The 24414-nt window shown below is 37.2% G+C and overlaps 1 protein-coding gene and 1 long non-coding RNA gene across 3 annotated transcripts in view; one reads left to right on the top strand and one right to left on the bottom strand.

Annotated features, from left to right (window-relative positions):
- Nucleotides 1–6128, bottom strand: part of LOC114034278 — a 14780-nt gene extending 8652 nt beyond the window's left edge. The window contains exon 1 of the long non-coding RNA XR_003568081.1: nucleotides 6047–6128. This is a non-coding gene — a long non-coding RNA (uncharacterized LOC114034278). The remainder of the gene's footprint in view (nucleotides 1–6046) is intronic.
- ANGPT1 (angiopoietin 1) overlaps nucleotides 5415–24414 on the top strand; it is a 321756-nt gene continuing 302756 nt past the window's right edge. For both annotated transcript variants that reach the window (XM_027849877.1, XM_027849876.1), the window contains exon 1: nucleotides 5415–6212. In XM_027849877.1, coding sequence (XP_027705678.1) covers nucleotides 5916–6212 — 297 coding nt within the window. In that variant the 5' untranslated portion in view covers nucleotides 5415–5915. The remainder of the gene's footprint in view (nucleotides 6213–24414) is intronic.

Here is a 24414-nt window from a genome sequence, read left to right as displayed (position 1 = left end):
TGTGTGTGTGTGTGTGTGTGTGTGTGTGTGTGTGTGTGTGTGTGTGTTTCTTCTGGAATTCAATTCCACAAACATTTAACATGCAAGATGATGAGGGCATAAGGACAGAGCAACAAATAGTCCCCGCTTACATTCTCCTGGGGAATACAACATGTAAACAGAAAAGCAACTACCAGATAAGTTCAGCAGGGAGGAAGCCCTAACAGTGGGAGTGTGGGGAAGGGTAAGACACAGGAAAGAGTTCCTGCAAGAAGTATCAGCATTGGAAGAGGTAGAGGTTAAGGAAGGGGTACATACCAGGCCTAGAAGAGGGTTTGTGAGAAGGGAACAGAGGCAAGAGATGAATGCAGAATCTGGGGAATAGCAAGTAGGCCACTTACAAAGAGCATGTGGAAGGAAATGACTGAAAATGTGAAATTAAAAGATTATTTTTCATGTACAGGTTGGAAAAGACGTCTTTTTAGATCTCTTCCAAATTTTTAATTCTCTGACTCTTTAAGTCTGGAAAGGTAAGCTAAAGCCCAATTGTGAACAGTTTTCCTTGCCATGATGAGGTGTTTGTATATTGGTCTAAAGCCAGGATTCTTAACTGGAGGTCCATGGGTAGATTTAACAAGGTAACGAAGTTGCCTCAGCATCTGGACCCTTTGTACCCTGGATCATCTATGAATTTCTCACCCTGGAACATCTCTCTGCAAATGCCAGTGTCTTTCTCCCAGGGGTGAATCCTCCACACAGCCTCCATCTGAAGAAGGCGCCCAGTCAAACCATCCTTCAAGCTCCTCTCCATTTTCCTTCTTACTTTCCTGACTTTGCCACCATTCTCCTTTTCAGCTCCTCTTGTGTGTTGTCTTTCCCTTTTAGAATATAAACTCCTTGAGGGCAGGAACTGTCTTTCTTTTTTGCTTGTATTTATATTCCCAGCTCTTAGAAAAGTGTCTGGTACATAAACGCTTGTTCCCTTCATGTGTTTTAAGGGGATCTGTGGGTGTGGATGAGGGGGAAAATTGCATCTTTGTTTTAATCAAATTGGTTTCCTTTGTAAGTATTTTTCTGAGAAGGGGTCCATAGGCTTTACCACACTTCCAAAGGGGTCCATGACACACAAAAGGTTAAGAATCTCAGACCTATAGGTTATAATAAGAGATAATTTAAGATTTTTCAGCAGAGGAGTAATATGTCAGATTGTGCTTTAAGAATGGAAAGGGAGCTGACCATATATACCTAACAAAGGCAGGAATGTTGCTAGGCAAAAGAAAGATGATAACTTTGCCCCTCGATTTGGTATTTGTTCTTGTGCCTTTCTCCCTCTCATTTACTTGCATGGGAGGCCAAAAGAATTCTGAGGTTGAAAAACTGAGGAGGGGGGTCAAGCTTGGATCCATTAGGCTTTCGACTATTTAGGGAAGGTAACACTTCAGCTAAAGACTCCAGGTGAATCAAGAAGCTAGAAGCACAGCCAAATTCCACAGCTTCATGTCCAGTGGAGTTGGGCCTCACAGGGGCCAGCAGCAACCACGGGATAACTTTGGTACCATTAGGTAGGTGTCATATGAGACCAGCAAGGAGAAATGCCCAACAGAAACCACATGCCATATCTTCTCAGAAATTACGTACTCAGCCAAAACTACGAAGATGGCAGAGAAGACACACCTAGCAGAGAGATCAGTGGCAGCAGTGTGATGATGTCATCAGAATACTTCTGTGACTCTGCAGCTCCCAAAGTATAAACCATCCCTCCATATCTGAGCCTCAGTTGGCCACACTTGTTCTTTGACTTTGTACCACTCCCCATGTCTCCCAGCCATGTGTTTCTTACATGTGTCTCTACAATTCCCATCGATGGTACATAGTATTCGGAAGAGTCTCTCCCAGTTTTATGGGTAAAATATTCTACTGCTTGGTAGTCTAGTTTATTAAAAGGTACCCTAATTTTGTTGAAAGCTTTGCCTAGAGCTATTTGTGTCCTCTGCATAACTAGAAAAGGTAAGCATGTTGGTGGGCCCTTGTGGGCCCTTATGGGATATACTCTTAAAGAGATATTGAGTCACAGAATGCTTAGAATTTCAGATAAACTTGTTTGGATAACCCACTGTGAGAATTGAGGTGCCCCCAGGTATTACGGCAAGATCATTTTGGCAAATGTATGAAAGATGGACTACAGAGGCGAGAGGCTGGGAGTACAGCAAGGAGAGGAAACCAGAGGCTACTGAAATAGTCAAGGTGAGAGGTGCTGAGGATTTAATCTGAGTGGTGGTTGTATGAATGGAGAGGAGAAGGATGCATGAGGCACAAGTGGGGAATCAAGAAGACTTAGAGACAGCCATATCTTCAAATGCTCTGAGTGTTTCCTCTCTACTTTCTTCCCTTGAAACCACAGCAGTTAGGGATGCCTGTTTTTGGAATATCCATTTTTTATTACGCCACACTGGGAATTTCCCACTTATCATTCATTCAGATAAGACAAATGAATACACACAAGCATGTGAGCACACATGCGCACACACATACAAAAACAGATGTTAAGTATTGGCTATTTAAATACATGGGAGCATTATAAGTGAGGACTATTGATCATCCTTTTATCCTCTGCCAATTTTTTGTTGGATTTTGTTCTTAGCAAAGCATTTAGAGGTGTTAGTTTTGGAGTCTCTTCTTTCCATGAATAACTTTCAAAGCAAAGATAATTGGAAAGATGTCTTAGAAAATCTTTGTTTTGCCATACTATTTTTTGTATTTGGGATCTCCCTCTCCTCCTCAAAAATTTAATCATAGGATCATAGTTCTAGAGCTGAAATGGATTTTAAAGGGTCATATAGAATAACCTCTCAGGAAACTAAGAACCATAAATTTAGGTTTAAGGTCACAAAGTAGTGAATGTCACAGGCAAGATTTGAATATAATATTCTGATTCTGGAAGGCAGCTAAGTGAAGCAGTAGATAGAGCACTGGACCTGAAATCAGGAAGACCTGAGTTCAAATCCAGCCTCAGACAATTATTAGCTATATGACCCTGGGCAAGTCATTTAACCCCTATTTGCCCTAATTCACTGAAGAAGGAAATGTCACAGCACTTCAGTATCTTTGCCAAGGAAACCTCATGGACAGTATTGGTGTTCTATAGCCACAGGGTCACAAAGAGTTGGAAACAATTGAATAACAACTGTGATTCTGGAGCCCAGTGCTTTTTCCTCCATGCTACAATTCCCTGTAGGAAAGGTTTATTGTTGTGCAATAAATAATAAACCTGGAGTCAGGAGGACCCGAGTTCAAATCCTGCTCATATATATTACACTCACTAGCTGTGTGACTTTGGGAAGGTCACTTAACCCCAACCGCCTTGCAAAAAAAAAAAAATTATTTTCAAAATACATTTAACTGAAACTTTTCTTTTTCAGGTAATAGCACATATACTGCTTTAAGCATGAGGGTCTATTTGAAGATATGAGACTATAACGTCATCCAGCCTGAATCCTTTTTGTGCCTCCTAGCACCCCAATATAGTGGTAGTTCTTGTTTATGTATGTGAAATCTCAGCAAAAGCAGACAGAACTAAGATGTTGACCAAGAAAGTAAAGGGATTTTTACTGCCATAACTTATTTTTTTAAATGTCATGACATAGCTTGTTTCTATATTGATTATACCAGCAAGGATTTGTTATTAAGGAATGGTAAGAAGGGATAAATCCTAGTACCATTTTCACAAAGCATGGAGTTTGTTTTGACTGTTATTCTCCACTTAATCCTTCCTTTATGCAAACTATCCCCACACTTTTACACCTACCCTTGGTGCACTGGACAGAGCCTTGGGCCTGGAGCTAGGAAGACCTGAGTTCAAATATGACCTCAGACACTTACTGGGAAAGTCACTTAACCCTGTTTGCCTCAGTTCCTCATCTATAAAATGAACTGGAAAATGAAATGACAAACCACTCCAGTATCTTTGTCAAGGAAAACCCCAAAAGAGTCAGCCATAACCATTGTCTTTAACTCCCTTCTGCCTCATCTTCTTTCTCTTGCTCTCTCATCTGAAGAACCTAATCACTCTTTTTTGCTTACAGAAAGAGAAATCTAAGTCAGGGCACCCTATTCTTAAGATATGTTTGCAGTTGTGGTGATGCATTGTTTATAAATCCTTTAAAATCCTAGGATCACAGATTTAGAGCTGTCAGGGACCTTAGAGTCCATTGAATCCAACTGTTGGTTTTTTACAGATGAGGAAACTGTGGCCCAGGGAGATTGTGACTTGTCCAGAGTCACAGAGGTAGTGAGGGGTAAGCCAGAATTTGAGCCCAGGTCCTCTGATTCCAGAACTTTCCCTTTCCACTGCATCATGCTCACTGGTTGATGGTGTTATACCAAATCCATTTTTCTTACATGTCTGATTAAAATTCCTTTAGTATCACTTATACTTTACATTTCACTGCTTATTATTTGTTTTGGAAAGTTTATGCTCTATCTTCTTGGAACTTTTTTTTCCTTTAAACCTTGTTCCTTCATTAAAAGGTGCATCTAAGTTCTCTTGCTACTGAGCTATCTTGAGCTACCAGCCCTTCTTGCTGTAAGATCTCTGGCAAGGAGGTCACTACAGCCATAATAAGGATTTATGTGGAACTTGGATAGTAGAGCTAGGGAGAACCATAGCAACCCCCAATGAGGTCTTTGTGATATACATGATTAGGACATACCACAGGAATTAATAATTCTTAGGACACTCTCCTAAATTGTTACCACATTGTTTTTGCAAGGAAGTTGCTTCATTTATGTACACAGAACAAAGAGAGCTGCCTTCTGAGTAGGCAGTTTCTTAAAAAAGACACCCCCACTTCCCTGGCCCCAAAAACCTCCACAAAACCCCACAGGGGGCTTATCCTATTTAACATGCATTTTGGGGGTGAGGAATTGAGGAACAAGATATACAGTGATTTAACTCATTATACTCAATTCCCACGGGCCCTCCTCCCCCATTTTCTTTGGCATCTGAAAGTTTAATACATTCAATAAGATTAAACTTTTAAAAAAAGATTTCATGGATTTTAAAAAAAAATCTTAAGTTAGCAAACTTTTAGAAACAATACAAATTTAATAAACATTGCCCAAAAGAATTCCTCAAGCATAGGCTATATAGTATGGAAGAAATTTTCTTTCAGGGCTCCCAATATTTAACTAGAACTTACAAGGTACTGTTAGAATGCTAGATTGTAATAGGTCGGGGCTGGAACACCCAAAGTATGTTAAGGTGGACTGCTGTACGCTTCGATTCTATGCGAGTCCCTGAAAGGCTCAGCGCTGTTTTTCGAGCAGGAGGGGCTGGGCGGGCGGCTATACATGATTGAGGTCATGCGCATCCAGCCAATTTGTAAGACGATCCCTCTCGAACTAAGCTGTCGGCAGTCCTTAGCATAGGGGCACACTCAGGCATTCCTGTCAAATCATCTTGTGAAAGGCTGCCTACTTCCAGCTTGGCTGGGAAGCGGAACCTTAATAAAACTCACTGAAGTCGGAGGAAAAGTAGCAGTTCGGCTGCAGATAGGGTAGAGGCAAGGGGCTAGAATGTGTACATGCTGCTGACTACAACAGGCTGAGTGCTGAACTGTTACACAGAAAGGAAACAATAAATCTCCGCTACTATGCAATAAATATCTCAACTTTTAACGAAGGGAACTATCATTCCAGTGAAATAAATTTTAAAAAGGTTTTTAGCTAAAGTTACCAAATGAATCGTTTTCTAGGATTCTTCTTTCAGAACTAATTTAAAAAAAAACACCAAAAAGTATTTTTACATGCAATAAATAAATATATATATTATATATATATATTGGTTAAAGAACGAAGGAAGAAGTAACTGGGGGAGGGGGGTAGGTTTAAAAAAAAAAAAAAGTTGTGCAGAGGCAGACAAGGAAGGTGCTGATACCATGACAGTTTTCCTCTCCTTTGCTTTTCTGGCTGCTATTCTAACTCACATAGGGTGCAGTAATCAACGGAGAAGCCCGGACAGCAGCGGGCGAAGATATAATCGGATTCAGCACGGACAGTGCGCCTATACCTTCATTCTGCCGGAACAGGACACTAACTGCCGGGAGAGCACCACGGACCAGTACAACACCAACGCGCTGCAGAGAGATGCTCCTCTCATGGAACCGGATTTCTCTTCCCAGAAACTGCAACATCTGGAACATGTGATGGAAAACTATACTCAGTGGCTGCAAAAAGTAAGTGCTTGCTTTCAGTTTCTCATTGTACTCGAGTCCTTTATCCAGGCTTGCCCTGCTGAAAAGTTACAGTTTGCTCAGCATGGTGGCAGAAAAGGGGAGGAAGGGGTGGCTGGCTGGGAAGGGAATATTTGTTTACATGTTGCTTGGGGGAAGACAGTCGCGCAAGTGAACTGCGGGGCAGCTTTCTGTATGGGACTTCCTTAGCAGGGGAATCAGACTGCTCCAGCTTGTCCTGGCTAGCGAAGGGGGAAGGGGGGGGGGTGTCACAGATCGTAGAGCTGTTGAGTTTGCAGAGATTTTTAGCCCAGGTGTACCGTGGTCCCCGCAGAGCTGTCAATGATGGCACAAGTTTGGAAATCTGCTTCTCATTTAAGACTTCGGAATAAATGTCACTGAAACATGCCTCCATGTTCTGACTGTCAGCACCTAAATTGAAAAGCAATAACTCCTAAAAAGTTTTATTTTGGGGGGGAGGGGGGAATGACTACAACCTTTTCTTTTATGGTAGGGGGGAGGTTGAAGGAGGAAAATCAAATACACTTTATATCAAATCTCTTTGAGTATCTGCAAGAAAAAGTATCATAAATTAACTTTTGACTTCTGAATAAATAAATATAAAGTAAGAATGTTTGCAAAGTGTACTAATGGATAATGAAAATAGTAAGAATTGCAAAGGTCTAATTTCTAGAGATGATCCTGAAGGGTAATGTAGCCATTTCTGTTCTATGATAATTCTAGGTTTGAGAAAACAGTAAAATCAGAGGTTTTAAGGTAGAAGTCATTAGGGATGGGTTATCTGCCAGAATCGTGAATGGAAAATCAAGCAGCTATTGGTTGTTAACTTAGCAGTGCACCTGCAGAGGATGGGATGTAGTGTGTATCAGTTCTTCAATCCTGGAGTAATACTTCCTCTTTTTTTTTTTTTTTTTTTTGGCACAACTGTTAGGCATACTTCTAGTGAGCAAGATTATAGAGGTTTGGATAATACGATTACCTCCTTTGGGGCAAATATTGAGTGAAATTATTCTAGTCTTCAAAATCATATTGAATCAGTGGATATGTCTAGACACAGGAGGTTAGCTACTTGAGGGTCTTAAAAGAAGATACCTCTCAAATAGTATTACCTTAATGGCTGTGTCATATACTGTGGTTTTCTTTGTGTGGCAGGAGAGGATTTTTACTGAATGTGTCAGATTGGCCATAATACTATCTCCAGGTTTCATCAAAATATTTTAACTGTCAGAAGATTGTGTTCCAGCATCTAGGCATTTGGCATCACAATAATTATGTCATCACTTAGAAAACAGAGTTCAGAATGCAACCAGATTTCTCAAGTTATGATTCCAAGCTAGGATTTCAAAACCTTTGAGTGGAAAAGTGATGGAAAAGACAGAATGCTATTTTGTGTGCATGTCTGTGTGGTCACATTTACTGAGTAAACTGCCTTCTCCAACATGCCTTCGAGGTTTGTTGTTCTGCTTTTGTCCACTAGGGACTGAACTAAGATCACTGTTGCTTTTCTTGGCATGTTAAAAAAAAAAACAAAAAACAAAAAACCTCAAAGTAGGAGACCTAGGATTTTAAAGTCTGGAATTGTAACTAGTTCTTATACTATACCTATGCAAATCAACAGGCCACAGGTAAAAAAGTTGATAAAGGAGAGTAGTTATCTAAACCTTTAGTCATTAATAATCTTCACACAAAATCTCACACATAGCCTGAATAGAGAAGCAGAGGTGATCCTTCTCTACTTATTTGTCTCCTGGTTCAGGAGGGAGAACCACAGAAGGCAAATGAGGCTAACTTGCACATTATCCCAGTTACTAGTATATCCTCTATATACTCTTCTATTAGAATTAGTCATTGCAAAAGTATTTTCTGCTATCTGTTCTTAAAAGGGGGGACATTTTTTGCTTGGGATATTTCAACCATGTGCTATAAAAATCATTGGCATGATGATATAAACATAGTAAGGAATATTTTTGGTTCTCTGCATTTAATAGCAATGAGGCTAACTATTAGTAGAACCACAGGCTGAAGATTCGAATTCAGCAAATATTTCCTTTCAACAAATGTGTTTTGCTTTCTGTTCTTTTGAAACAGGAAAAGTGGTGTTTATCTGAGAAAACAAAATATCAACATGTATTTGTGGAAACCTGTATTCCATAATATTATTCTATCATTTGGATATATGGACAATCTAAGCATTAACATGCCAACTTTGGTTATAATACCAATTTAAATGACATTAAATTCATTTTGTTTAATAATTGATCATGTCTGCGTTTTTACCATATTTTCCAAGCATTACCTATGATTTTGAGGAATGATGCATAGGAATCTTCTCTTTCAAACTTACATTTATTAAGAATAAATATAAAACATTTGGGTTCATTCACCTTTAGCTCATATAAGTAAAATTGGATATTTACTGAAAATATTCCTACTTTGACTCTAGCAGTTTCTCTTGAGAGAGGTGGGATGAAATTTACATATCTCTTGTCAGTGTTAACTGAATGGAGGATCAAGCAATCATCTAAATGCATCCAATATACCTAGTAAGAAAAAACAATTGCTTAACATTAGGATTTTCCTAGAAACTAGAAAACATCCCATAAAATGATATTTTTCTTCTTTTAAAGTTCAGTTCTCATTTTATGTGATAAGTTTATGGTAATAATTCAAGTGGAAATGTTTTTATAAGACTTATGTAATATGTTGGATCATTGTATTAATTGATGATATTTTATTGATATTTCCATGTTAATCTCAAATGTGAATGAATATCAATGAATTTGATGAAGAATATTGTCCCAACTCCATAACTATCAGTAAGACTGGCAATTGTAAATGGCAATTTTTGGATAAATGACTATTATTCTATATTATTGTACATTAAATTCACCACAGTTGTAGAAAAAGGGTGGGTTTTTTTCTTTACTCTTGCATATGTTTTAGTGAAGGCTACAGCTATGTCATAATTTGAACTTATTAAGTTGTTCAGCAAAACTGATTTAAATGATATGATCAGCAGAGGTACAAAGGTATTGGAAGATGAAAGTGATAAAAATCAAAGATAACTTTTTAAAATGACATGACTGTTCATAAAGTTCTCTAGGCATGCAACATCAGAAAAGATTTGGCTATGGAATTAATTTCTGTATGTCATTAGGATGGGGTTGTATGAGTTTACAAGCTGTTATCACTCAATTCCAGTAATTCACATTATATTCTTCATTAATGGGTTTTCCAGTATTCTCAAAATACACTATTTTAAGATAGTGAACCAATATTAATATTCATACTCATTCCTGTAGTCTAGAGCATCATATATCATTTGCATCCACACTAGTTTTCCTATTTTGTGTGTGTGTGTGGGAAGAGGTGGGGTGGGGGAAGGGAAGGCTTATCAGTTGAGCCAATTGGAAAGCAAGTAAGGAAAGGGAATGAAGGACACACTGCTTGCTATGGGCATTAATACATTTACTTGTTGATATCTCTTCAAGGAAAAGTCCTCTTGCCACATTGTCTTCTATCTACATCATTTGACAGATTTAAAAAAAAAAAAAACACCTGAGACAGAAGTGTGAACAAAATTGCACAAGGTCACAGACACAGTAAAGAGAATCTACATTTTATTTTCCCCTAAGATAGGGCTCTAGCCACAGTCATTGTCAAGTAGTGCCAATTAGAGGAAGGCTACTGAGGCTTGAATTGGTAACACTAAATATTCCAGATAGTATCGATATGCTACTTTTTTCTCTGATATTTTCTCTGATAAGCACTAAATTGGAGTATGGTATATTTCACCTCTCCATAGCTATCCTGTAACTGAAATTCAAAATGATATTTCTCTAGATTACAAAATGCATGAATTCCTTGCTTATTTACTTTTTAATATCAAAATAAAAAGATTTTAAAGCTCTCTAATATTCTAGAACTGGAGTTCTTTACCTTTTTTTGTGTTGTGGATCCCTTTGGCAATCTGTTGAAGCCTATAAAATCCCTCTAAGAATCACATTATCAAATGAATAAATAAAATAAAGAGGATTACAGAAAGAAAACCCAAAGATTAGTGAAAATAAAGATTTTTTTCCCATCCAAGTTCATAGACCCTTGGGTGTCTAAAACATCCCTCTGTGGATTTCTATTGATTCCAGGTTAAGAATTCCTGTTCTAGAATCTTCAGGATTCATCAAGGCTTAAAATGTCTCATTTGTGTTAAATTTTAGGCATTTGAACCCTAAAAAAAATCAACTTCCATTTGCTGCTTGGGAGCAACCAAGTTTTAGACGTGCACATTCCCTTTTTAAAATTTACCAACTGATGATCATCAGTTAAAAAAGCCTTGTCATGAATGTCCAACTAGGGAAAAAAAAACCTTTTCACAAGGGTTCTGGGTTATATGTCTCTCTTAACATCCTTTGTGACATCACAGGCCACTGAATCTATGAAAAATAATTGCTTCCTTTCAACAGAGGAAAGCCTTTCTAAGGCTAATACCTGAAGAAAGGTAATGCAAGCTCCTACTCTAACTTAGTAATAATACATGATTTTAAAAAATCTAAATACCTTTTCATCTATCTCTAACCTCTTTGGTATCTTTTGTTTGCATACAATAATTGTCACTTTAATTTCATTCAGCAGCTACTTCTTGTGCATGTTTTACCTAACCAATGAGATTATTAACTTCTTGTGGGAAAGATTTTAAGCCCCTTCTGTAGAAGGAACTGCATCTTCTACTTTTTCTTCAGCCTACGTAGTACAGTGCTCAAAAATAATTTGATTTCTTTATATTTATCTAGTCAAATCCCTTTCATTTAATCCTTTAAAATACTGTTAATTAAAGCAAAAATATTTATTAAGTACTTTTGAGGGGCCACGTAATAGAAGAGAAAGGGTATTTACTACAGAGTTAGGGATCTGAGTTCAAATGCCAACTTCATCTTCAGACTGGCCTTTGGGGTTGCTAATTTTGCTTTGGATACATGGAACTAGTACATTTGATAGTCATCTAGTTCAAATACAGACAGAGGATAAATTACAAACTCTGACAGGTACATTCATTGAATAGTGTGGAACAGGGAAGGGGAAAAGAATGAGCATTTTTACATAACACCTGCTATGTGCCAGGCACTGTGTTAAGTGCTTTTTGAATATTATCTCATTTGATCCTCACAACAGCCTTTCAAGGTAGATGCTGTTATTATCCCATTTTACAGTTGAGGCCAAGGTTAAATTACTTGCCCAGTGTCACAGAGTAGTCAATGTCTAAAGTTAAATTTAAACTAAAGACTTCTGACTCTAGACCTAGTGCTTTATTGAGTATGCCACCTAACTTTGGAAAGAGTGCTGGTTTAGGAGTTGTAGAAACTCAGTTCAGATCCTGGCTTTGTTACTTATTACGAGTGTTTCTTTGGACAAGTTACTTAAACTCTCAGAACTTTAGTTTTCTGATCTGTAAAAATCAGGGAACTGGACTGTAACTCAAAGTTACCTCTCAGTTTTCAATCTATGGGTCTTAATTCATTCAGGATGTGAGTAACTTCTGCTACTTAAATTGGTTGTCTTGTCTTCAATTTAGTTTCTTAACTGGAAAAGATATTTCAGAGATTATTTCGAGATATCTATTCTCTTTTTTCTACAAAATTTTTTACGGTCAGTCATATTCAAATTCAACCATATCTTAAAATGTGAAGAACATGCCCCAAATCACCTAAGTTGTGTTAAAAATTCCTTACATATTAAAATCCAATAAAATTATCTCATGGTGGGGAGATATAAAATGGTCATTTGAAGAGGTATGTTGCCCAAGAATTATAGTTTGAATCCAAATAGGTAGATTCATGCGTAATAGTTCAGTGTGAAGTATTTAAAATCTTAGAGATTTAGTTTTAGCCAATAATTATTTTTAAAGAAAGCAACTGGAAAAGAATCAGCAACCCTTTAGTTCTTAATGGAATCCAGGTATGTAGCATGAAAAATTGGGTAGCTGATCTCCTTATAAGGCTGTTCTTCATGACTAGTATATGGGATGATGACCCTCCAATCCCCTCCATATTATCTCCAATGATTTCAGAACTCAATGCAGTTGCTCCCATCCAGGTTTAGCATCATAGGAATTGACATTCATATCCATGGATCAAGTGTTAGTTTAAAATACAAACATGATCTTGAATAATTAGAGCAATGAATAGGAAAAATTGTGGCCCTCACTGTGATCCCTTCCCTTTCCCTGAGAACCATGTAATTTGCTGGAAAGTCAGCCTCCCAGCTTCCATCTACTTTCTGTAGTTACAAAGAGGCATAGAGTGATATTGATTGTGCTCTTTATATATTGGGTGTCTTTTTCAAATATTCTTACTTGAAAATGTTGGAGAAAACCATAAGTTTGCTTATCCATCCAAAATATAGTTTTCTTCCTATGCCTCTACCACATGTCACATGCACTTATAGAAGCTTTGTTTTGCTCTGGGCTGGCTCTTTTCAATACAAGGAAACTTAGAAGTCTTTTCCTGGTTGTGTCCTTTGCTTAGAAGCTTGCCCTAATTACCATCTGAGTCATTCTTCCCTTTTGTTCCAATACAAGATTATCTTTTGCAAGGAAGATTGAAAGGTCTGAACTCCCTTTTCTCTGTCTGCCTGTTTCAGAAAGTGAATGGGTCTGTGAGGGCCTGTGGTGTTTAGGTCTCTATACAGAATATACAAAAGATAGGAGCCTCCACTTTATAGGAGATAAGATTCTAAAGAAATGACGCACAGCAGATTAAGATCTTTTTCTAGTTGGGACTACTGGAAAGTATATATTTTGGTTGAAAATGTTCCCTATTTTCTAACATTCATATTTTTTAAACTCTAAGAATTGGAGTGGAGGTAATGGGAGGGAAAAGAATTTAGTCAATCTTACATATCAGAGATTTGTTTTTCCATCCTTTGCCCTGCACAATCTGGAAAGATTCGGTGAAGAAGTTTTTTTGTGGTGTGTTTAGAATAAGCAAAAGGATGTCTTGTGGTAACCAGAAATAAAAGTATCATCTAGGCATACGGATGCAATTCACTATTAGTAGTAATTTACCAATAATATGTCATAGGTACTTATATTTTTGCAGTAATACTGTAGAATCAAGTGTGAAGAAACATTGGAGCAAAATCAGAAGATGAACATTCTTGTCCTGGGTCTGTCACTGCTTATGTGTCCTTGACTTACCTTGCATGTGACCATCAAAAATTCACTAAATCTCTTTTGACTTTTATTTTCCTCATCTTTACAATCTGAATAAAAATATCATTTTAATGAACTTTGCCAACCACATGGCATTGTGGGAATAAAATCAGATAAGCTATATGGAAAAGCCTTAGGAAATGAAAAGCGTAATTTGCCACATAGCAAGATATTATTAAAGAGGCAGTGGGACATAATAGAGGAAGAACTGTTCTTAGAGTGAGAAATACTTGGGTTCAACTCTAACACATACTGGCTATTTGATCCTGGGCAAAATCACTTAACCTCTTCATGCCCCAGATAACTCTCTGAGGATAAAAGTGGCAGGGCATGTGCCCACCTGAATTGGTAGAGGATTTTTTTTTCTCTTTTGATACCTAATGACATCACAGGTCCAAACCACAACCAAAAAGTCATCATTGTTATTTTCATTATTACCATTGTGAAAATCTGGTGAAATTACCACATTTCCAGTGAGGAAGTAATCACTTGGGAAAAACAGTGAGATTTAAGGGTAGTGCTATTATATTACATCTGTCTGAAAAAACCCTATATGAGTAACATATTATATAAATTTGGTCTAAGGAGTTAAAATAGTTATGTACTTTTGCACAGACCACAGGCCCTAAAGCAAATTAGCTCTTAAGCCTCTGCAAACTTCTGATGTTCATTGACATCAAGATACATCAGTAGTAATGTGCTGTTAAATACATGTATTTGGCAACAATTTTAAGAGCTAGCATTTTTTGGGTTTTTTTTTTTTTGAGCTAGCATGTTGTTGAGTTTACATTTGCATCTAGTCATAGATACAGTGAAGAAAACCTTTAGTAGATGTACATTTTAGTTGAAATGTACAAATTCAGTAGGACAAAATCATTTACTCCTAGGGATTTATGAACTGATTATCCAATTTATCCAGTTTATAAACTTTCCCAGTCCTTTGAATCATCTTTTCCTTTTTTAAAAATTACTTCCTTGGGTGGCGCAGTAGATAGAGCACTGGCCCTGGATTCAGGAGGACCTGAGTTCAAATCCGGCCTCAGATACATAACACTTACTAGCTGTAGACCTTAGGCAAGTCACTTAACCCCATTGCCTAGTCAAAAAAAAAAAAAAAAAACTTCCTTCTCCTGTGAATTACTGCTCATAGACGTTTCTGGAGAGGTTATGTGATAAATATAGTTGATAAAATGCTGAACTTCTAATCTAGAAGAAGAAGTTATATCCCATCTCTGAACATGTATTTACTATGGGCAAGCTTATTTACTATGGGCAAACCACTTCTGAATCTCAATTTCTTCGTTTGTAAAACGCAGGTGATAATAACTGAATTTCCTACCTTAGAAAGTTGTAAGGCTCAAATGTGATTTTATATATGTAAGTATTTCACTTTTAAGTGAAAACTTTGAAGTGTAATATAATTATCAATTGAAAAGTTTCTTTTGGAGTAAATAGTGTTGGGCCTGAAGTCAGAAAGTCCACCTGAGTTCAAATCTGACTCTTAATATCAGTGGTTTGACCACATCCAACTTGACCATGTAACAACTTAGGTATGCCTCAGAAGACTCAATGGTATTTTCATAGATGGGTTGGAGGTAGTTCTTTGCTATTACGAAAGTAGATAGGTGATATTTCTTTAATGCTTTGTGGTTTGCAAAGTTCTTTACCTCATTTGTGCATCAAAACAACCCTGTCAAGTCTATACCATAGTTACCCCCATTTTACAAATGAGGAAACTGAGGTTCAAAAAGATTTATCTGTGTTCACACAGCTAATAAGTGTCAAAGGCGGGATTTGAACCCAAGCTTTTTTCCTGACTTTGAGGTCAATATTATTTCTCATTACTATAAAATTAATCATTTAAACCCTGTCTTACGTTTTATCTCCTAGGTGTTCATCCTACTTTCACAACAGATTCCCTTTAGGCCAGCATCCATGTGTAATATATTTCCATCTCCTCCACAGTGCCCAAAATAGTGCTTGACCCATAGTTTGTGCTCATTAAATACTTTAAGTACGTTAAGTACTTAATTGGTTATGGTGCTTATCTATCATAAATATTCTACTAAGTCATAACCTCTTCCTGCTTTTATTGAAATTAGAAGGTGAAACATAACCAGTATTAGTTTTGTTATTTTTCAATTGCTCTGTTTGGTTAAAAAAAGCTTTGTACAGAGAAAAGTTGTATCTATTGGCTAAATTGAATTGGAGGAAATTAATATTTTGAGCATAATTTAACCATATGTGATTTTCTTTGCTGTAATTAACTACAGTGATTAATAATTTAACTGTATATATAAAATATAACAGAAATATTAGTGAATAGAAATATGAATGTGTTTAAAATGATTATTGTCTTGACAGTTACCAAATTATCAAATTTGTCCTTATGTTCCTAATTATATATATGCACATACACACATATAAATATTTAAATAGTGTTTAAAAGGTTTACAAAATGTTTGACATACATTATTTCATTTGATCCTTCCAATAATTCTGTATAATCAGAGAAATATTATTAACCTTATTCTAGAGGAAGAAGTTGATGATCAGACAGGTTTAAGTGATTTGCCCAGGGTCACACAGTTAACAGGTATCAGAGACAAGATCTGAATAATAATTTGAAGAAATTGTTCCATTCCTTTAAATTTCCAGGGTCAGTTGTGCCCTATTCACTTATTTTAAAAAATGAGCTTACCTACTTTATAATGATCATAGAGAAAGATGCCAGGGTGGTGGGTGGGGGTTGACTGATGGAGTAGAGGGAGAGGGAGGGGGAAGGAGAGAGAGAGACAAAGGAAAAGCAAGTGAGGAAAGGGTGATCTCCTTCTCTATAAAACGAGGGGTTGGACTAGAGGATCCCTAAATCTCTTCCGTTTTAACATTCTATGATTCTATGATCTTATTCTCCTAAGTGGATGAACAATGAAGCAAAGTTTCAGTGTTAGTCATTACTTTTTTAGGAAGTCACATATCTGGTGCTGCTTTCCTCCCTGAGGTTGATCTGATGTCTGCCAGATAACTCACTAACCAAACAAAGCAAACATTTCTCTCTTGGTATCTCCAGAATGTCTTTTAAACAACTGCTTATGTCAGTAGTTATTCATCCTCGCCTTTAATCTCTTGATAGAGTGAATCCATCAGATCCTCAATGAGTAGGAGGTCCTTTCAGGTTCCAGAGACCATTGGACTTAAACTTATGTTCTCCCTCTATCAATCTAATGTTTTCCTCCTCCTCCTCCTCCTCTTCTTCCTCCTCCTCTTTCTCCTTCTCCTCCTCCTTTTCCTCCTCTTTCTCCTCCTCCTCCCCTTCCTTTTCCTTCTCCTCCTCCACCCACCTCTCTCTTATAGAGCTAGGTGGCACATTGGGTACAGTGCTGGAGTCAGAAAAACCTGAGTCCAAATCTAGCCCCACACACTTACTAGCCGTGCAGTTGTGAGCAAGTCACTTAACCTCTGTCCACCTTAGTTTCTTCAATTGTATAATGTGGATAATAAGAATGCCTACCTCAGAGTTGTTGTGAGGATGATAAGACAACATTTGTAAAATACTTAGCACATTGCCCACAGCACAGGGTGAGGAACCTGTGGCCTTTTACATCCTTAAGTGTGGCCTTTTGACTAAATCCAAAACAAATTTGTTTGTTCTGTAAAATTTGGATTTAGTCAGAAGGCTGCACTTAAGGATCTAGAAGGCCACATGTGACCTCAAGGCCACAGGTTCCCCACCCCTGGCCCTAGCACATAATAAGTGCCTTATTAATGCTTATTTTTTCTTTCTGTCTCTCCTTCCTTCCTTCCCTCCTTCCTCCTATTTCTCACCGTTTTTCCTCTCTATCCCTTTTTCCTTCCTTCCATCTTCCATCATCTCTCTCTCCCTTTTTCTTTCCTCTACCTCCTTTTTCCTCCCCTTTACTCCCTGTCCTGGCTCTTCATCTCTGTCTGCTTACTTACCTACCTATCTCTTCCACCATCCTCTTGCTGCCCCAACCAATCAAACTTTTCCCCAAATGTTGTCCCAGCATTTTCTGAGAGGATTGACTCCCTCACTAAATTAAGTGTGACGCCCTAGGTTGTGCTTAGGATGAGAGCAGAATAGATGGGTTCTCTCTCCCCTCCCACATGCCTGTTAACAGACCGTGGAATCACACGTCTGCAACCCCTTTCAGAGGCATCTCTTTAGAGACACCATCACATGAAGTCACAGAGCTTAATTGAGTCTGACTATTTTTCAAAAAAAAAAAAATTCTGAAACACAAAGAAAGGCTTACAATTGCTCTACACAGGGTGAAACTGCTTACTCAAAAGATCTTCCATTCTATTTAACGACCCCCTCTTGGATATCTGTGTATGCAACCCTGATTTGAAAAGCAAAGACACATTCTCCTGTTTAAAACATTATTTGTATGCACTTTCTCTTGTGGGTCACTCAGATAGCTGTAAAAATTAGAATAGATCTCTTTTTTTTCCTCAAGGCAATGAAATCTTATCTCACTTCCTATTTTATTTATCATTGTCCCTTTTAATTAAAATGTTTCTGGTATTTTGTACAAAAGCCAACAAAACAGCTACTTGCAAGGCAAGTATGATAGTCACTTTTCTCTGTGCATGAACACAGAAGCCTGAATGGAAGAAAGCACATGGTAACTGCCTTCCCAGACACTGTGTCAGGCATAGGACTCAGAACAAATGCAGCCTTTGCTCCCAGTCTGTAAAGCCCACCTAAAGGACAGAAGACTAGGAGAGAGAGACAGAGAGACAGAGAGAGACAAAGACAGAGAGAGAGAGAGAGAGAGAGAGAGACAGAGAGAGACAGAGAGAGACAGAGAGAGAGAGAGAGAGAGAGAGAGAGAGTACTGCACTGCATGTAGTTGGGAATAAAGAAATTTCAAATAAATCTTTTCATTCTCACTCCACCCCTCCCCCAAATCCTTTTTCTCTGGTTCCCCACAGAGGAGAAGAAAATAGAAGAAACAAAGCAGCATTCCTTGGGGGTTTTTACCCACCTTGAAGGGATAGGACAAAATGGAACCTCTCCAAAGAGGCAACATGTATTTTCCCTTTGTGGCACCCCACAGTACCTGAGAGACAAATCAAGTCTAATTCTCCTTTGGTAGGAAATGGATCACCCTTGTTTGCCACTGCTGTGGATTTGAATGAGCATAGGGGCTGGATGGGATTTGCTCTGAATTTTAAAAATGCATTCCTTCTCTTTTTATTCCCCCCTCTACCTCTTTCCATAAACACACCAGTTTTGAGCCTTGAAGGACAGGGTCCAGGAAGAGTAATTACTAATCAGGTTTAGGGGTGAATAAGCCTTAAACAACCAACATATCAATTAAAAAAAAAAAACATTCATTCATTGTTTTTATGTACCAGACATTGTGCTAAACTCTGGAGAAAAAAAAGGTAAAAAACAGGCCCTGCCCTCAAGGAACTTAAATTCTAATGGAGAAGACATGATTGAAGTAACTAAACATATATAAGATATGTACAGAGTAGATTGGGAGGTAATCATAAAGAATAAGGTATTAAGAGATTGGGAAACAATGAAAGAGCAGCAAAAGATGGGCTTTGAGCTTAGTGGGAAACTAAAAGGAAAAGTTGAGGAGGATATGTATTTCCAGGAATTGGGTATAGTCACTTCAAAACCAAGAGGATGGAAGATGGAATGTTGTGTTTGGAGAACAGCAGCAAAAAGGCCAATGTGACTGGATTGTAGCATACGTGGAGGGGAGTAAAGTATAAGAAGGATGAAAAGGTAAGAAGCTACCAAGTTATGAAAAGTTTCATATGCTAGAGGACTTCATATTGAATGCTGTAGATAATAAGAGCCTCTGTAATTTATTGATTATGGAGGCAAGAGTGACATGATCAGAGCCTTGATGTAGGAAAATCACTTGGACTGTCCAGTGGAGAATTGGCTGAAGTGGGGAGAGATTTGGACAGGAATACTGATTAGGGGACTATTGCAATAGTCACAAAGAAGCGATGAGGGCCTGAACTAGTATGGTTCCTGTGTGAGTGGAGAGAAGGGAATGTAAGCAATGTATTGCAAAAGTAGAAATGACAAGATTTGGTAACAGATTTCATATGTGAGATGAGTAAGAATAAGGAGTCAAGTATGACACTAAGATTTTGAGCTAGGGTCACTGGTAGGATGGTGGTAGGGAAGTCTGACAAAGGAAGGGGTTTAGAGCTGGTGAGAAGATAACGATTTCTGTTTTGGATGTGCCGAGTTTAAAATATATCTACAGGATGTCTGTTTCAAGATAAACAAAAGACAGTGATAGCTTAAGGGAGATACTAATACTGAATATATATGTGTGTATGTGTGTGTATACATACATATATATATAATATATATTACATACATATATACATGCACATATACATGTATATGGACATGATCTGCATAGAGATTTTAATTGGAGCTGATGAGATCACCAGTTGAAATAATATAAAGGAGAAGAGAAGGCCCGATACAAAATGTTTCAAGATACTCAATGTAGTGTGTGTGACATGGATGAAGAACTGGAAAGAAGACTGAGGAACAACAGGTAGGAGAACTCAGAGAGAGAGGTGTTGTGAAAACCTAGAGAGGAGAGAATAACTTGCAGGACAGGGTGATCAACAATGTACCTGCAGAGGTCAAAAGCATGGAAAGCTACCTTTTAAGCGAGATTTATTTAACATTATTTTATTTTTTAAACTAGTGTACCCAATCTTGCTCAGATTAGAAGTTCAGCAACCATTCAAATCCTGCTCCCAATACTGAGGGCTCAAAAATTTTAACCTACTTCTTTTTTTCTGAACTGCCTCCTCAGGCAATGCCATGTTGGTATCAGACTCAGTACAGACACCTGATCTGCTTTAGCCTCACTACGGCTCACAACTCCACAAATCTACCAGCCTTAGCTTAGTGGAAAGGGACTATAGGCATGCAGGATTTATTTTTAAAGAAATGGGCTTAAATGTATCACACACACACACACACACACACACACACACACACACAAACACACACACACACAAACACACACCCTGAAAGCCAGTTTTCTAGAATTTGACAAGCTAATCTAATCACTTACAATTCAGTTTTTAAAGACTTTATAACCTGTTTAATTATTTGACACCAGTGAGTACAAGACATTTAACCATTTAGCAACAAAGGAGTACTACAATCAACTTTACTAAAAAAATGGGCATCTTATTACATCTGGAAATAATTCTTAGTGCTAACATGATAAAAATAGCTAAACAGACTCAATACATGTTCTCTTATTGAAGTTTCTGGCTCTCCATTATTTCTTTGAGGCTACAACCTTTCATATGTCATTGAATCTAAGGAACTTTTAATGAAAATACAGGAACGTGGAACAACCTTGGAATTTGAAAAAAATAAAACAGAGGCCTAGGCTTTGGATTTTGTTTATGTAATATAAGTTAAAAGTAATGACATAGAACTCCAAAGGTTTAAAAAAAACTTTTGTGGACCAGCTGAGTATATCAAAGAAAGGATTATATAACATAAGCAAAATCTCATTAATTCAAATTGATTGAGAGAAGTCTAGTTTGAATTATTGGAAGAGCCTAAATTGTGGAATTTTTAAAAAGAAGTGTAGTTTTATAACTTTCATTTATATACATAAACTCAAATTAGGCAAATCAGTTTTTTCCTATTAGAAACTCTGGAGTATTTACTTTAGTATATCATTTCTTATAAGCATGAGAATTAATTTTAAAGATATTAGGGAAAAGAGAATGATCAAAGAAGAGGTAGATAGGATAATCATAACTGACAACTGAAAAGGTAGTGCTACTTAATTCTTGGTTTTCTTCTTTTTTCTCTGCCAAGAAGAATGACCTTCGCCCTGAAATGACAGACAAAAATAACTAGAAGGAAGTTGATACCCAACATGAGTAAGGTCATAGTAAGAAGAGCACCTAGCTGTCCTTGATGAATTTAAATCACCTGGCCTAGATGAACTTTATCCTCAGATCATGAAATAAATATCACATGTGATTGCTTAGCCACTATCAGTTATATCTGAATGATCATGGAGATGGGGATGGCCATCTATGTGAGGCAAATGTGGATAAGGGTAAATGTTATACTAATTTTCAAAGGAAAAAGAATAAAGTATGCAATCTACAGACCAGTAAGCATAACACTAATATCGGGGGAAATTGCAAGATGGATGAATAAGGGGGTAGTAAACATCTAGAAAAGGAAGCAGTGATTACAAAGAACCAACGTGATTTAATCAAGAACATATTATGATCATGACAGACTACCTTCATTTCCTTTTCTTGACATTTGCTAATTAAAGACGCTCTAGAGATAGTTTATCTAGATTTTAGTAAAGCAATTGTTTAAATATCCCATATTATTTTTGTGGATATGATGAAGGTATGTAAATTAGAAGAAAATAAAATTAGATGGATTCAGATCAGGTGCAATGTCTAGAGTCAAAGGTTAGACATTAATGGTTATATGTCACTAGGGCAAGATCTCCCCAAAGTGCTTTAGGGATTTATTCTTGGCTCAGTTATTTAACACATTTATCAATGATCTGGATAAAGGAAGAGATGGAATGTTTATAAAATCTGCAGATGACACAAAGCTGAGAGGGATAGCTGACACACTGGATGACAGATCAGTAACCAAAAGAATCTTGACATGTTAGAGCAGAGATGTCAAACACACTGCCAGAGGGAGCATGGCAGCAATAGTCCCAAGTACAGCATGGAAAAAAAAAATGTAATGAGAAATATTTAACAAAATAAACAAAATATAATAGAGCATAAATAATGTTAACACGTGGTTTTCTAAGTCTATATTTGGCCCAAAGGGATCCATAAATATGGTTTAGTGACTGTTTGAGTTTGACGACACTGGACTAGAGCAGTGGACTCGATCTAATAAGATGAAATTCAATAAAGATAAATGTAAAATCTGTTATGGGTATAAAAATTCCACTTCAATATGAATTTCAATTCCATATGAAAGGAGTAGAGATACATAGTTAAACTGAATAACAAAACAAACAAACAAAAAACAACTGAGCAGTGTGACATGACAGGCAAGAAAGGTGTTCAGAAGCTGGGCTACATTAGGAGAGATGTTGCTTCTAGGAATAAGGATCTTCATTCAAAAATATGAAAAATGGTACCCAGATCCTTTAAATAACATATCCAAAGTCATATACATGACAGAACTGAGATTTAAGTTCAAGTCCTTTGATTTCCAATATAACATAAATAATAAATCCATAAATGCAAGAATGGATTTCAAATCCATTGCACCCAGTTGTCTTTTGAAGCATGGATTGAACTAGAACCTTCTGATTCAAAAATTCTCTCATTTTTTGATTTGGTGAAGTTAGCTAGACTTGTCTCTGGCAATGTACATATAGTTGATCAATCATTCAGTCCAATCTCAATGAAATATTGTAAAGCACTTAACATAGTGCCTGACACATAGTAGGTACCATGTAAATATTTATTCCCTTCTTCCCCCCTCAAACTCTTGCCAGCTTTGTAGATCCTTCCAGAAATTGCCCTTCTCTATCACAAAGGAGGAGATTTCAAGAACGCAGGTTCACCTCCATAACAAGAAGACATTCATTGATTTAACACTAGGAGGGAAACTTTTGAGGTCAGCTGATTTAGCAACACCATTTTAAGGATGAGGCTTTGGAGTAGGAGTTTACTTGGGGAGATTTTTGGCAATAAATAAGACTAATGAAATAAGTATATCAGACAGATGTTATAGGAAAACAACATTTTGTTTGAAAAGAATTTCTTCCTGGGAACATTTTGATCATTAAAACACACACTTGTGCATAAGCACACACATACACATATGTGTTTACATATATACACATACGCATAAATGCATATATACATACATATATTCTTTATTATACATATATACTTAGCTATATACATATACATATTATATATATATATTTATATAAGCATGTCTGTGTAATAAATTTTAAATGGAATGATTTAGCTAAATAAATTCCTTCCTTCTAGTATGATAATTCTCCTAGAGCAAGATATAGAACAGGAGTAGTGTTTAAATCATGCCTTCATTTCTTGTTGGAAATCTAGTCAAATCTATATTGCAATTATTTGAGATGGAGACCAAACCAGGGCTTAGGTTGTTGAAGAGGGATAACTAGTGAACAAAATTGGCATTTTGATGACTCGTGGTACTGTTTGTAATGCTCTTGTAAAGAATAATCACTTGTTAGGTCTTAAAGTACTTCTCTGTGCCTTCTTTACAGCCATTAGTTTATAACATTACTAAGTCTAGATCCCTACCAGAATTTAGTGTTTATATTTCATATAAATACTAAGTGGTAGAGGCAGGATTCAACCCAGGTCAGAGAATTAAAGCATTAGAGTGGGAGGTGATCTTGTCATCCACTAACTTCTTGGTTTTATAGATGAAGAAGCTAAGACCCAGTGAAGAAGTTAAGGCTAGGTGAAGTGATTTGCCAAAGGTCACACAGGCAGTAAATGGCAGAACTGGGATTTGAACTTTTGTGCTCTAACTCCAGAGTTAGCATCCTGGTCACTACACCACCTGCCAACCCATCTGAGGTCTGATACCCTTTCTTCACTACACTTGGTGCGAGAAATTGATATATAGTAGTGAAATTAAAGAATATTTAATACCTTATTAACAGCCGCAATGATTGCTCTGACTTTTTACTTTATAATAAATAGTTACACTTAAATAAATAGTTACACTTAAAATATAAAGTGTACCTGCCCATTGTATTCAGCAAAACATTTAGCTGTGAATGGGGGTACATAGTAGCTATGAAGGCCAGAGAAAGAAGGGCAGAACAGAAGACGGGGGTAAATGGGAATGAGAGAGAGAGAGAGAGAGAGAGAGAGAGAGAGAGAGAGAGAGAGAGAGAGAGAGAGAGAGAGAGAGAGAGAGAGAGAGAGAGA

This window comes from Vombatus ursinus, unplaced genomic scaffold, assembly GCF_900497805.2.
Source record: "Vombatus ursinus unplaced genomic scaffold, bare-nosed wombat genome assembly UNPS02008961.1, whole genome shotgun sequence".
NCBI lineage: Eukaryota > Metazoa > Chordata > Mammalia > Diprotodontia > Vombatidae > Vombatus > Vombatus ursinus.
This window is presented reverse-complemented; position numbering and strand designations above follow the sequence as displayed.